Genomic DNA, 13,220 nt, shown 5'->3' on the forward strand with positions numbered 1-13,220 from the left:
AAACTCTCATTACGGTTTTAATAGTATTTCTGGGCATGCAATGATGGTAAAACCTAAGTTTTTTTTATGTGTTTACAAACCTCTCCATCTCCACTGCTACCATGCTAGTCCAAATTCCCATCATCTCTCACAACTCCTATGAAAAAAAAACCCCTAGCCGCCTCTCCTTTTTCACCCTTACCCCGTTCTGCATTTCCAAACGGGAGGCAGCAATTTTGTTTAATGCAAATTTCAACCTCCCTCTCGCCAACCTAAAATCCTTCAGTTTAGACAACATCCAAAACCCATAGCAGCCCTGAATACCTCTGCAGCACCACCCCTGCTCTCTGTGCTCTGTCCACTGCCCTCCCCTCACGGGGGTGTGCCTCCCACTACCCTTCATGTTGCTAATCTCTACTCAGCTTTTAGGCTTCATGAGGTAAATGTTATTCTTTGTGGAAGCCTTTCTTAAGATAAAAACAGATGATAAGATAAAGACATCTTGTTAGAGAATTACCTGGCATATAGGGAAACTGATTTATATTATTTCTCAGAGCTTCAAAATGAGTTTTGTGATATAATAGTACAATCGTGAAACTAGTCAGAAATCAGGAGACCCATCAAGAAGTTGTCATGAAGTTTAAAGAAACCCTTAATAGTATTTAGACCAAAACAAAGTCAAAGACATACAACTGAGGAACATTGAAGCTCCTGTAGCTATTCTTTCAAGTAAAACTATTTTTTCCTGAATTTTTAAGAAGGCATTTAGCATTGGTCCCAGTTATTTCTTACAAAATAAAGCTTAATTGTGAAGTGACTAATGCCACAATAGGCAAATTACACCGTTTCTAATTTCAAATACACTCCAAGTTATTAACTACAGTTGGAAGTTTCAATAGCACTTTCCTCAATCTGCACGGCGCTTCTGTAGATGGAAAGCACCTGCTATCAGAGGATCTGGAGCACTGCAGATTCCATACAGACGTCCAGACACTTTAAACCCATGGACTAGGCTGTCGTTACCGTTGAAAGAAACAACCACATTCACATAAAAACAGAAAAGCTGCATCTAAAAAGTTGGCGTTAAACAGTGGTGAAGAACACCCACCCTTTTCCAAGGGGAAGACAAGCACCTCTGTGTTTCTCACGGGAAGGGTATGACCCTTGGTGGTTCAAGACTGATAACTACTGACATGTGCAAACTCTGAGGTCCATCACACTTTTTCTAAGAAGTCAGGCTTGATTTGCACAAGCTTGTTACTTCACAGGCTACGTACAAATGGAAATGTTTATGAGCCTTCCAGAAATTCTAAGTATATTAACCTTCAAATTGAAAGGGTCTCAAGAAATGAATTTTTGACAGTGTACACTGTACTATTAAAGATTAAATTAAATACATCTCAGAATTAACTCCAAACCAAATAGTACGTGCAATGTAAGAAAAACACCCCTGGAATACAATGAAAAAAGTTCAGAATACATTCAAGAGACAGTTCCAAACGAGTTAACACAATACCTTTCACAAAGAGAATGGTCAAATTCATTGATGTTCACACTGATTGCTTAAAGGAAGGTAAAATTAAAACTGTAACAAAATCAGCAGGAAAATAACGAAGCAGGGGAAACTAGCTACTCTTTTGAAAAAAATAAATTTATATTTTTATCTCATACTTAACAATAACAACAAAAAAATAAGGAACAAATCCAAAAATAAGAGTCGTTTGATAGAAGCGTTTTTATAATCTTGAGGTGAGAACACTCATTTTAAACATGAAAGAAAGCCAAAAACCATAAAGAAAAGAACAGTAGGCAGTTCCTCAAAAAGTTAAACATAGAATTAACATTTGATCCAGCAATTCTAGTCTTAGGTATATGCCCCCAAAACTTGAAAGCAGTATTTCAAACAGATCCTTGTACACCAGTGTTCACTGCAGAATTACTCAGAATAACCAACAGGTAGAAACAATCCAAGTGTCCATCAACAGATGAATGGATAAACAAAATGTGGTATATACATACAATGGAATATTATTCAGTGATAAGAGAAATGAAGTTCTGATACATGCTACAACACAGATGATCCTTGAAACATTATGCTGAGTGAAATAAGTCAGACACAAAAAAACAAGTATCATATGATCCCACTTACATGAGGTATCCAGAATAGGCAGATACAAAGAGACAGAAGTGAGGTAAGAGGGGTATGGGGAGCTAATGCTTAAAGGGCACTGGGCTTCTGTTTGGAGTGATGAAAAACTTGGAAATGGACGGTGGAGATGGTTGGACAACGTGGTGAATGTAATTAATGTCACTTAACTGTACACTTAAAAATAGTTTAAAATGGCAAATGTTTTGTTATATATATTTTACTACAAGAAAAAAGCTGTGAGCAAATAAGAAATAAGCAAATAAGCAATGACTGTAAAGGATGAGCTGACTTGAAACGTGTTTAATTAGTGGTCTTGGGAAAGGTTCGACTATGCTGGTCATCCGTTTTCTTTGGCTCCATCCCCAACTCCCATTCCCTCCCCTTGGTAGGTGGGATTTATCTGAATCAGGATGACTGACTTTTAGCAAAACAAATATACACAATTTATATGTTTGAAAATAATACCTAGAAAGTGTAGCGGCTGATGAAGTGGATGAAAATTCTCTATTCTCTGTCTAAAATATGATCTTTTAAAATTAGCATTGCGTAACAATAATGATTACAATAATCGTGACCTTACCTAAATGAATATTTTGCTGACTTTAAGCATTCACACCTAGGGCCTACCTTCGTCTCTAAGTGTAAAACATCAACTTCTTTTTCCTGATTGTGAGAAATGTGCAGCAGCCCACTCCTCTCAGTGTTCTCATCTTTTGGGCTATATCTCTAACTACTGCCTAAGGAAGCCAACTGGTAACACTGTACTCTATGAAACTGACTTTTTTACTCCACTCAAACCAGTATGCTTATAAGCAAAGTAATGCATGAATACTGCTTGCAGCTTGCACTGTACCTGGAAGGTCCTCAGTAAGCATTTGCCGAATGAATAACTAAAAATCTCAGCAAGAGTTAAGAATTGTTACTGATACATTTATATTTAGTTGCATTCTACATGCATTTTTAAATGCTTAATTTTGAATTCTTAGCTTTTCATATAGCTAAAACGATTTATGTTCTAATACAGTAGTACCATTAACTAATCAGATCAGTAAGGAACTTTTTAAAAGGTAGATTCCCAGGCCACCCCCAGAATAATAATTCAGTTGGCTTAGAGCAGAAGCAACCTGGTAATCTGTACTTTCTGAAGCTCTCCAAGTGATGTCAGCCAAGATTGGGACCCACTGCTTTGACATGCGGTGAATACAGAAGAAATCTATAAAACAGCTCAAAGATGAACAAACAACAAACAACCCATTGTCATCCAGTCGATTCCAACTCACAGCGACCCTATAGGACAGAGGAGAACTGCCCCACAGGGTTTCCAAGGAGTTCCTGGTGGATTTGAATGCCGGACCTTTTGGTTAGCAGCTGTAGGTCTTAACCACTACACCACCAGGGTTTCCTCAAAGTTGAATGGGACATTAAAAGTTATTTAGCCAATCCAAATAGGATTAATTGCTCAAAATCTCACCAGAATCTAAAAAGGAAGCTATGATTGCTCTTTTTTGGAGGGGATAGCCTACTGACTACAATCTTGGTTTGGGAATAATTTAGATCAATACTTGAACTGCCTAGTTAGAGCAACACTATAGAATATTTGAGCAACATGATTAACAAACTTGACCTAATGGGCATATATATTCATTCATTATGGAACTCTGCTCCCAACAAGAGCAGAATAAACGCCTTTATCAAGCTTACCTGGAACATAATAAAAAAACTAACCATAAAGAGACCATAAAGCATGTCTGAACAAATGTCAAAGGACTGAATAATACAAACCATTTTCAGACCAAAATGAAATCAACCTAGAACTTAATAACAAAAAGAAAAGTAGGAAACCCCCATATGTTTGGAAATTAATAAAATATACTTCTCAAAGAAGAAATCATAATGAAACTTAAGAAATACTTACAACTAAACAATAAGAAAATATTACATAACAAAGCTTGGACAGTACCCAGGTGGTGCTTAGAGAAATTTATAGCCTTAAATGCTTATATTAGGAAGAAAAAAAACTGAAATGAGTGAGCTACCATATCTTTAAAGAAGTTAGAAAAAGAATAACAAAATAAACCACAAGAAACTATGACAAAATAAATAGTAAAGAGCAGAAGTAAATGAAATAGGAAATATACAATACATACAATAAAGGGGATCATCAAAACCAAAAGTTGGTCTTTTGAAAGTCCAATAGATCGGACAGACCTATGGTAAGATTCCTGAAGGAAAAAATGAAAAAATATAAATACATGATATTAAAAATAAAATTGTATCAACTGAGTAATGCCACAGGCATTATAAGACAATAAGATATTGTGAACCTTGTTTCATTAACTTCGAAAATTCAGATAAAGTTCTTAAAAATATAAAATGCTCTAAAATGCCTCAAAAAAATAAAAAGTCTTATAATTGCTTTTAAAAATGGAATTAACAATTAAAATTCTTCCCACAAAGAAAGCTTTAGGTGCAGAGAGATTCATTGGTTAGTCTTACCAAAAATTTGAGGAGGAAATACCTCTAGTCTTAAACAAGCTCTTCTGAAGAATATATTAAAAAGGATGCTTCCTAACTATTTGACACTAGCAAATTGGGCAGTAAAAATAAAACCAAGTAAAGCAAAATTTAAAATGCAGGGGTATTAACAGGCCAGTCTCACTCATGAACATATGCAAGATCTAAACAAAATATTAGCAAATGAAATCCAGCAGTGTATTAAAAAGATGGCCAAGTTAAGTTCATTTTAGGAATGTAAAAGTGGTTTAAACAGACATCTAATGTAATTCACTACATTAACAGAATAAAAGAAAATTATATGATCATTTCAATTAGTACAGAAAAAGTCTTCAATAAAAATTCAACATCCATTCATGACAAAAAGGAAGCCTCTTAGCAAACTAGGAATAAAAGGGAACCTCGTTAGCCTGATAAATCATATCTACAAAACCTACATCAAATAACAAACTAAACAATGAACACTGAGAGCACTCCCTTTGGGATTAGTAATAACACAAGAATGTCTACTAAAGCACTTCTATTCAATTTTGCACTGGAGGTTCTAGCCAACATGGTAAGACAAAAAAGAAAGCATGAATTAATTTTAAAAAGTGTAAGGAGTGGAAGGGGAAAAGCAAAGCTGTCATTATTTGTAGGTGATATAATAACCTATATAGAAAATCAAAAAGAATCTGAGAGCAAATTACTGGAATTGATAGGCATGTTATGCAAGATGACTAGATGGAGGATCAAAATACAAAAACAATTTGCATTTCCATACACCAACAACTAACTGTTAAACACAATTCAAAAAAGATACCATTTGCCTGACTGTATACACTTACCACCAGAAACCCTGGTGGCGCAGTGGTTAAGTGCTACAGCTGCTAACCAAAGGATCAGCAGTTCGTATCCACCAGGCGCTCATTGGAAACTCTATGGGGCAGTTCTACTCTGTTCTATAGGGCTGCTATGAGTCGGAATCAACTCGATAGCACTGGGTTTGGTTTTCTGGTTTTATACACTTACCAAAACTCAGGGAACTATACACTTAAAACAAGGGAATTTTATTTTATGTAAATTATATCCTAAAAAAGCTGAAGGGAAAAAAGGTACCATTTGCAACAGGAACAACAAATGTAAAGTACACGAGAATTAATCTGACATATACAAGACCTTCCAGGGGAAAAATTATAAAACTTCATTGAAAGGCATGGGAGAATTTTTTAATAAATGGAAATCCATAACACATTCATGGACTGGAAGATACAATACACCCACTCCTCACTTACCAACATGGTTAGGCTCCCAAAGACCAGGTTGTTATGTGAAAATTGGCATTATGCAAAAATGAAGGATGACCACATCAGATGACAAAATGGATGATGATTACATCATTACACAACCACCAAATTACATCATTACATAATGGCGAAACCACTGAAAATAACAGCCCAGCCAAGCTGACACATAACCTTAACCGTCACAGCCAGTGTTATTCTTGCCTTGCACCTCAGCATTTGTTACTGCCAGACGTACATCGTTAATGTGCAAAATAGTCAGATAGATTTTTTACTCTTGTCATAAATGTAAAATGTCAGATAACGAGACAGTCGATAAGTGAGGAGCAGATGTATTGTAAAGATGTCAATTCTCTCCAATTTGATCTTTAGATTACATGAAACGCCAATCAAAATCACAGCAAAGTTTTTTGAGTGATTCAATAAGCTGATTCTAAGAGTAAAAGGCAATTAACAGACAAGAGATCCCTGAAGATTACTTAATTGCTTACAGTAATTAAGATAAGGAGCCCTGGTGATACAGTGGTTAAAATGATTGGCTGCTAACTGAAAGGTCAGTGGTTTGAACCCACCAGCCTGTCTGCAGGAGAAACACGTGGCAGTCTGCTTCCATAACAATTTACAGGCTTGGAAACCCTATAAGGCAGTTCTACTCTGTCCTACAGGGTCGCTAGGAGTCGGAATTGACTTGATTTCAATGGGTTAATTACAATAGTGTAATATTGGCACAAGAATAGGCAATTTACCCAAAGGGATGGAATAGAATACAGAAACCAACTCATGCATATTTGGAAGCTTTATTTACGACAATGGTGGCATTGTAGGCTAGTGGAGAAATGATGAATTGTCCAATAAATAGTCCTCAGAGAAGTTGTCATTCAAATGCACAGAAAGAGAGAGAGGGAATGAATTGGATATTCTATATCACACCTGGGTTTTTTTTTATATCACACGACACAAAAAAATCTATTTCAGATGAATTTAGGACATATGTGAAAGAGGCACCTTTAAAACTTGAAAAAAAGAAAAATGGAGAAAATCATTACAATCTTGTGGCAGACAGGATGTTAAAAAAAAAAAAAACACTAACCATAAATGGAAAAGGTTAATAAATTTAACAAAAAATTTTACAAGCAATGGATAAAATGTAATATAGAACACAAAGATAAAAAGCTTATTTTTCCCAACAAGAAAATAATGTGAAACTAACAAAAAAAAAAAAATGCAAAAACTGTATAAGAAAGTAAATTTAGTTATAAATTCAACAGGTGGCATAATTTTGAACAATTAGTGGTATGTAGGGAAGAAGTTCCCGTTTAACTCTGATGACACAATAAATTGCACAGAGCTCATGATACTGAAACTACATAAAAGAATATATAGAATCAGCACACTATTGGACTTTAAAATGAATGATATTTACTGATAAAGTTGCTATTGGTTTCACCGTTTAGATTTAACTCCTTGTATCTCAAAAGACTTAGTTGTGGTTAGAAGAGAATATACCTGCTCTTTACTTACAGACTCTCATTATCTGACATTTCACATTTATGACAGCAGTAAAAAAATCTACTATCCTACTATTTTGTGTATTAACGATGCTATGTCTAGCAGTAATGGACGCCAAGGTGCGAGGCGACAGTAACACTGGCTGTGATGGTTAAAGTTATGTGTTAACTTGGCTGGGCCATGATTCTCAGTGGTTTGGCAGTTATGTAATGATGTAATTTGGCAGTTATGTAGTGATGTAGTCATCCTTCATTTTTGTGATCTGATGTGGTCATCCTCCATCTTTACGTAATGCCAATTTTTGCATAACAACCTGGTCTTTGGAACCTAACCACATCAATAGTGAAAAGTGGGTGTATAAATATTATCAGCTTTCACAATATAAAAGTAATGGCAAGAAGGTACTAATTTCCTCAGGTTATGAACACAGTAGAAGTTACAAGAAATAGAAGTTTAAGAATGTTATTTAAAATTACAAAGGTAACAAACTAAAAAATGGTAATATAACTATGAAAAACAATGGCAGGTTGGTATATGGAGTTATGAATGAGGTTAATTCTTTATACCATAGAAAAAAATTCAATAATGTCTAAAACTGTTAAGTCAAGACACAGTGCTCTAAATGCATTATTTGGAGATAAAATGTAAAACCTAGGAAAAGCAGAATGTGTTGCATTTCATAAGCTCTTCCGTATTATTCAATTTTTAATCCATATCCAACCAAACCAAACCCAGTGCCGTCGAGTCGATTCTGACTCATAGCGACCCTACAGGACAGAGTAGAACTGCCTCATAGAGTTTCCAAGGAGCGCCTGGAGGATGTGAACTGCCTACCCTTTAGTTAGCAGCTGTAGCACTTAACCACTACACCACCAGGGTTTCTTTTAATCCATATGCATGTATTATTTTAATAAATACAAATTTTTTTTAAATAATTGAATTAAAAAAAAAAAGATCAAAAACTTGTCTAGTCAAATTATCTACCATTAGGTAGGTAAAAGGAAAATGGATGTCCACTCAAATGGAAAAACTTCTAAACCTCTGATAAAGACTAATGGTAAAAAAAAAAAAAAAAAAAAAAGCCAAAAAACTACCAACTTTATCTGCACAGCAAACATAATTATTAATTCAGGGTGAAGACACCAGTCAGGGGCGTCATTGTTTCTCTTCCTCCTTAACTTTCATTTTGTCCTTTCCTCTGTTTCTCTTCTTTGTTTTCCTCTAGGTTTCCCTTATTTAGCATGAATATACAACCAAAAATATATAAAACACTATTTTTACTTATTTTCTATTCTTTCAACACAAAAAGAGCAAATTAAGTTGATTTTCATTTCTATTTTGTCTAAACGAATTTTAAAAATCCCTGTGGACATTACTGTTGAAGAGAACAAATCACTTCTACCACTGATTTAAGGGAGGCACACACACACAAAAGGCAGCCCTGTTAAAACCAGCACAATAATCGCTCATCAATGTATTAATGTTTCTATCGGTGACTGCTAAATTACTTAGGCTTCAGGACCAGAAGCTTTGTTTCCACGTAGCTATTTACATGAATTGGAATCAACTTGAGGGCAATGGGTTTGTTTGTTTGTTTGTTTTTCTGTGGGGAGGGAGGTTTAAAGAGCTAAAAGCTTGAAGTCTAAGTTTTCCAAAAGCAAAGAAAAAACCACAAGGTTAAATGTTTGCATTAGGTGGTATTTGGTTTCAATCCAAAGCCTTAGCAAGGTCTCCATTTTAGTATAATCCATATCCAGGTATATACTTACACTATATGAGCAAGGTCAAGTGGTTTCTCTGGTTGCTCAGGAAAAACAGGATGCGGGGGTTCTCTGGTGGGTACACACCCCAAAGATTTACTAATTGCATGGCTCAGCTTCTTTGCAGGAGATTTCTGTATCAAGGTAGAAAATAAGGAAATAAGAAATTAAATCTTCAAAACAACTAAAAAGTGCTTCAAAAGAACTTGCTAGCAAGGGCTGAAGAAAACATCGTTTCAGATACAAATCAAGTTTCATCGTAATCAACATTATTAAGCATTGCAGGAATGAACCCACAGTTGTTCCAAGGTCGTTTGTGGTCCCTTCATTTCTGTGGTTCCTCCCCTATTTTTATGAATTCACACTACTAAGTTAATGTTAACTTTTCTTCTGAACATCTCTACACACCCTTTGCATCAACTTCCTCTTTTGAAGCTTCTAGATCATTTTTGGTAATATATTACAGTTAATTCCCCAAACAGACTCAGAAGTTTCTGTTGGCCTACAATTTAAAAAGGCTAAAATAACGTTGAGAGTATACAGCTTTTGGATGTTAGCAAACTAGGGGACTAAGCCACCTCCCAAAACATGACTATTAAGAGAACATTCCCAAATTAAATGTGAAACAGAACATTTGGTGTTAAGAGGCAGGCTATGTATGCAGATAGAAATAAATACACTCACAACCACAGGCAGGCAGCATCAGACTTATGACTCTAAATTACATTATGCTGAAAGTACAAAAATAAGTTGGCATACCATAACATTTCTCTGGAAGGTAGAGTAATGCTCACCAAATCCAAAGACTATCAAGTCTAAAATTTAATAGTAATGTGCACAAAAGTAAACAATATGCCACGAGTAACTTACATAAAACAGTCACTTCTAAAATTCATATTTAAAGGCCGCTCACCACACACTTTATACACAGATTTTATTATTCACCCAATTTCCTTTCAAAAACACTGTTGTCTGAGGCTTTCTTAGCAGAATATTAACTGCAAAAAAAGTTTAAATATTTCACCCTATGATATCTGCAGTTTTTACCACAAACCCACTACTGTCGAGTAGATTCCAACTCGTGGCAACCCTACAGGACACAGTAAACTGCCCCATAGGGTTTCCAGGGAGCCCCTGGTGGATTTGAACTGCCGACCTTTTGGTTAGCAGCCGAAGCTCTTAACCACTATGCAACCGGGGTTTCCTTTTACCCCAAGTGCCACTTTAATCGGAAAACAGAATTTGTTTGCAGCTGTGTGCCTCAACACATCTCCACGTAACTTTTACGTGCTGCTTGATATAGGATTTTTAACACCAAGAAAACAAAAATTTGTTAACCTTTAAGATTAGATCGACTAAATTAATAGTTTGTTTACAATAATGACTGAACACTACCAATTTCTTCAGAAACTTCAGATACTGGCTCCAAATCACCTACCATTATCTCCTTCAACACATTACGTTCTGGAAAAAGTCTGGACATAACCTGATTTCCTGAAAATCATAGAAAGATAAGGCAGAAATTCAGAACTTCTCCCTACCTGCTGTCCATTTTCCCTTTGCTCAACAACTGGATGTTATTTGACTTTGCTTTTCCCCCCTCTTATCCATCTTCCCAACTGCCCCCAGAAATTATGTCACTCTTCTGCTTAAAATCTTTCAAAGGATAATCATCACGTATAGATAATATCTAAATAAATACCTTTGCATTCCATACAAGAGCTTCCGTATCTGGCTCCCACCTCCACCTCACACTAGATGACAAACCACTCGCAGTTGCCCTGATACGCCAAGCTCTCTTAGGTCTCTGTACCTCGGCATGTGCCTTTCCCAGGTCTGCCTTTCTGTGAATTTTCTGCTCATCTCTCAAGACTGCTTGCAAGTATCACCTCCTCTGTGAAGACGTTCCTCACTGCTCCATATGCCAGTGACCGCCTCTCCCATTTACCTTGCACATATTTCCACTGCTGTATTTACCACATTAAGCTGCAACTTTTAGTTTGCTTATCTCTGTTAGACTGAAACTTCTGGAAGGTAGGCTCTATCTTATTCATCTTTGTATTTCCAGAACCTATCCTAAAACAGGGTATCTTATTTGAACAAATTTCCCTAGATAAATTTTCTAGGTTTCTTTTTCCTGACCAAACCACTAAGTTTTTTGTTTTATTTTTTTGAGAATTATGATACATGTAGAAAGCAATCAGAGGATATTAAAGAGAATACCTTAATTCGGCTTTACAACTAAGCACTGCATCAGTAATCCATGTATTAATTTAATGATTTTTTGCTACATCCGAGAACCACCGGGGCCATCAGTTCATGCAGTTTATGTGGGATGGATCATCAGAGACTGCTTCAGCTTTAACCTCAGCAACAGCCATGCAATCGAAGGTTTCACTTGCATATTTTATAAAAACATTAAAATAACCACACAACTATTAAAATAAAAATGTTTGCTTTAGTACTACCTAATATTCTCTAGCTGTATGCTCCTTATGCTTCTGAAAAGACTGCTTGCCGTAAGTCAAGGGGTAAGATTAGATCAAATTTAAAGGCTTGAAAATATAAAAATATAGATAGGTAAAATTAATACATCAAGGTTAATTCCAAATAAGTAAAGTACATTAAGAGTTGTTTGATATGTGTGGGGAGGGGGAAAAAAAAAAGCTGGGAATAAATATATATAGGAATTAGAATATAATCTAAAAGTCTAGCACCAAACCAAAAAGGATATTACCCTGGAAATTTTAAAGCCATACATTCAGTTAGGTTGTCTGAATACATAAGAGATTTCCTAAAAATAGATTTCAAAGAGTGAATTATGATTTGGACCTAAAGTGAATTTTGATATGGAGTTAGTCTAGGAGTCTTAAGATTAACAAAGCTTCTAAGCATGATTTTGAAAAATGCTATAAGCGCCAAGATAGGGCCATTAGCCCCTTCTGTGTACCCAGCACCTAGGTCAGTGCCCAGGATTTGGTAGCCACTCACTAAATATCTAAGGACCTAAAGAAGCAGGAAGGAAGAAAGCAGTCCAGGTCTAGGAATTAGTGTGTCTTGCATTTCACTTTTGCTACTATGCCAGAGACACTCTTTTAAAAACGACTCTGTAAATCAGCTGCTGTTGAGTCAGTTCCGCCATGTGGCGACCCCGTGTGCTTCAGAGTAGCACTGTGCTCCAGGGGTTTTCAATGCATGACTTTTGGGAGGTAGATCACCATGACTGGTAGATCACCATGACTGGTAGATCACCATGACTTTCTTCCAGGGTGCTCCTGGGTAGATACGAACCTCCAACCTTTTAGTTAGCAGCTGAGCACATTAACTATTTACACTACCCATGTGTATATATGTATATATATGCACACACACAGTGAAATAAGCCAGTGTATCAAATGTATATATACAGTTTAAGAAATAAGAAAACACCATCTACCCACTTTTCTTCTTGAGAAATATAACATCGCAGTTACTTTGAAGCCTCCCTGTGGGCCCTTATGATGGTATCCTTTCCCACCACACCAGCTTCTCTTATGGGAATCACTATCCTGGATTTTATATTAAGCATTTCCTTGGTTTTTATTAATGTACCAATTATGCATAAATAATCTATCATTTTGATATGGGTTTATAACTTATATATACATATACTCTTCTATAACTTCTCTCTTCACTCAAAATTATTACAATCCATCTAGGTTGATGCATGTAACCGTGATTCATTCATTTTCCACTGCTTAATTGTATTTCACTGCTTAATCACATCATGATTTACGAATCCATTCCACTTCCAGTGAACATCTGGGTTGTTCCTATTTTTCCCTACTACTCACAATGCTGCTGCAGTAACTTTCCTGTCCGTGTTTCCTGGTGGACACGTGTCCTCAGAACTGTGGAATTACTGGGTCATATGGTCATGCACATTCCATTTCTCTAGGCACTGCCAACTTGTGTTTACAAAGTGGTTATACTAATTTCCACTCTTATCAGCTGTGTCAGAGTTCTTGCAACTCCACATTCTGGCCA

At 36.0% G+C, this 13,220-nt stretch overlaps 1 protein-coding gene across 15 annotated transcripts in view; it reads right to left on the bottom strand.

Moving 5' to 3' along the window:
• Positions 1 to 13,220, bottom strand: part of DTNB (dystrobrevin beta) — a 415,855-nt gene that overhangs the window by 191,313 nt on the left and 211,322 nt on the right. For all 15 annotated transcript variants that reach the window (XR_002786283.2, XM_064295128.1, XM_064295125.1 and 12 more), the window contains one exon: positions 9,204 to 9,328. Coding sequence is in view for 14 of the 15 variants with exons in the window: in XM_064295128.1 (XP_064151198.1) it covers positions 9,204 to 9,328 (125 nt within the window). In the remaining variant the exon portion in view is untranslated. The remainder of the gene's footprint in view (positions 1 to 9,203; positions 9,329 to 13,220) is intronic.

This window comes from Loxodonta africana, chromosome 12 (assembly GCF_030014295.1).
Source record: "Loxodonta africana isolate mLoxAfr1 chromosome 12, mLoxAfr1.hap2, whole genome shotgun sequence".
Taxonomy (NCBI): domain Eukaryota; kingdom Metazoa; phylum Chordata; class Mammalia; order Proboscidea; family Elephantidae; genus Loxodonta; species Loxodonta africana.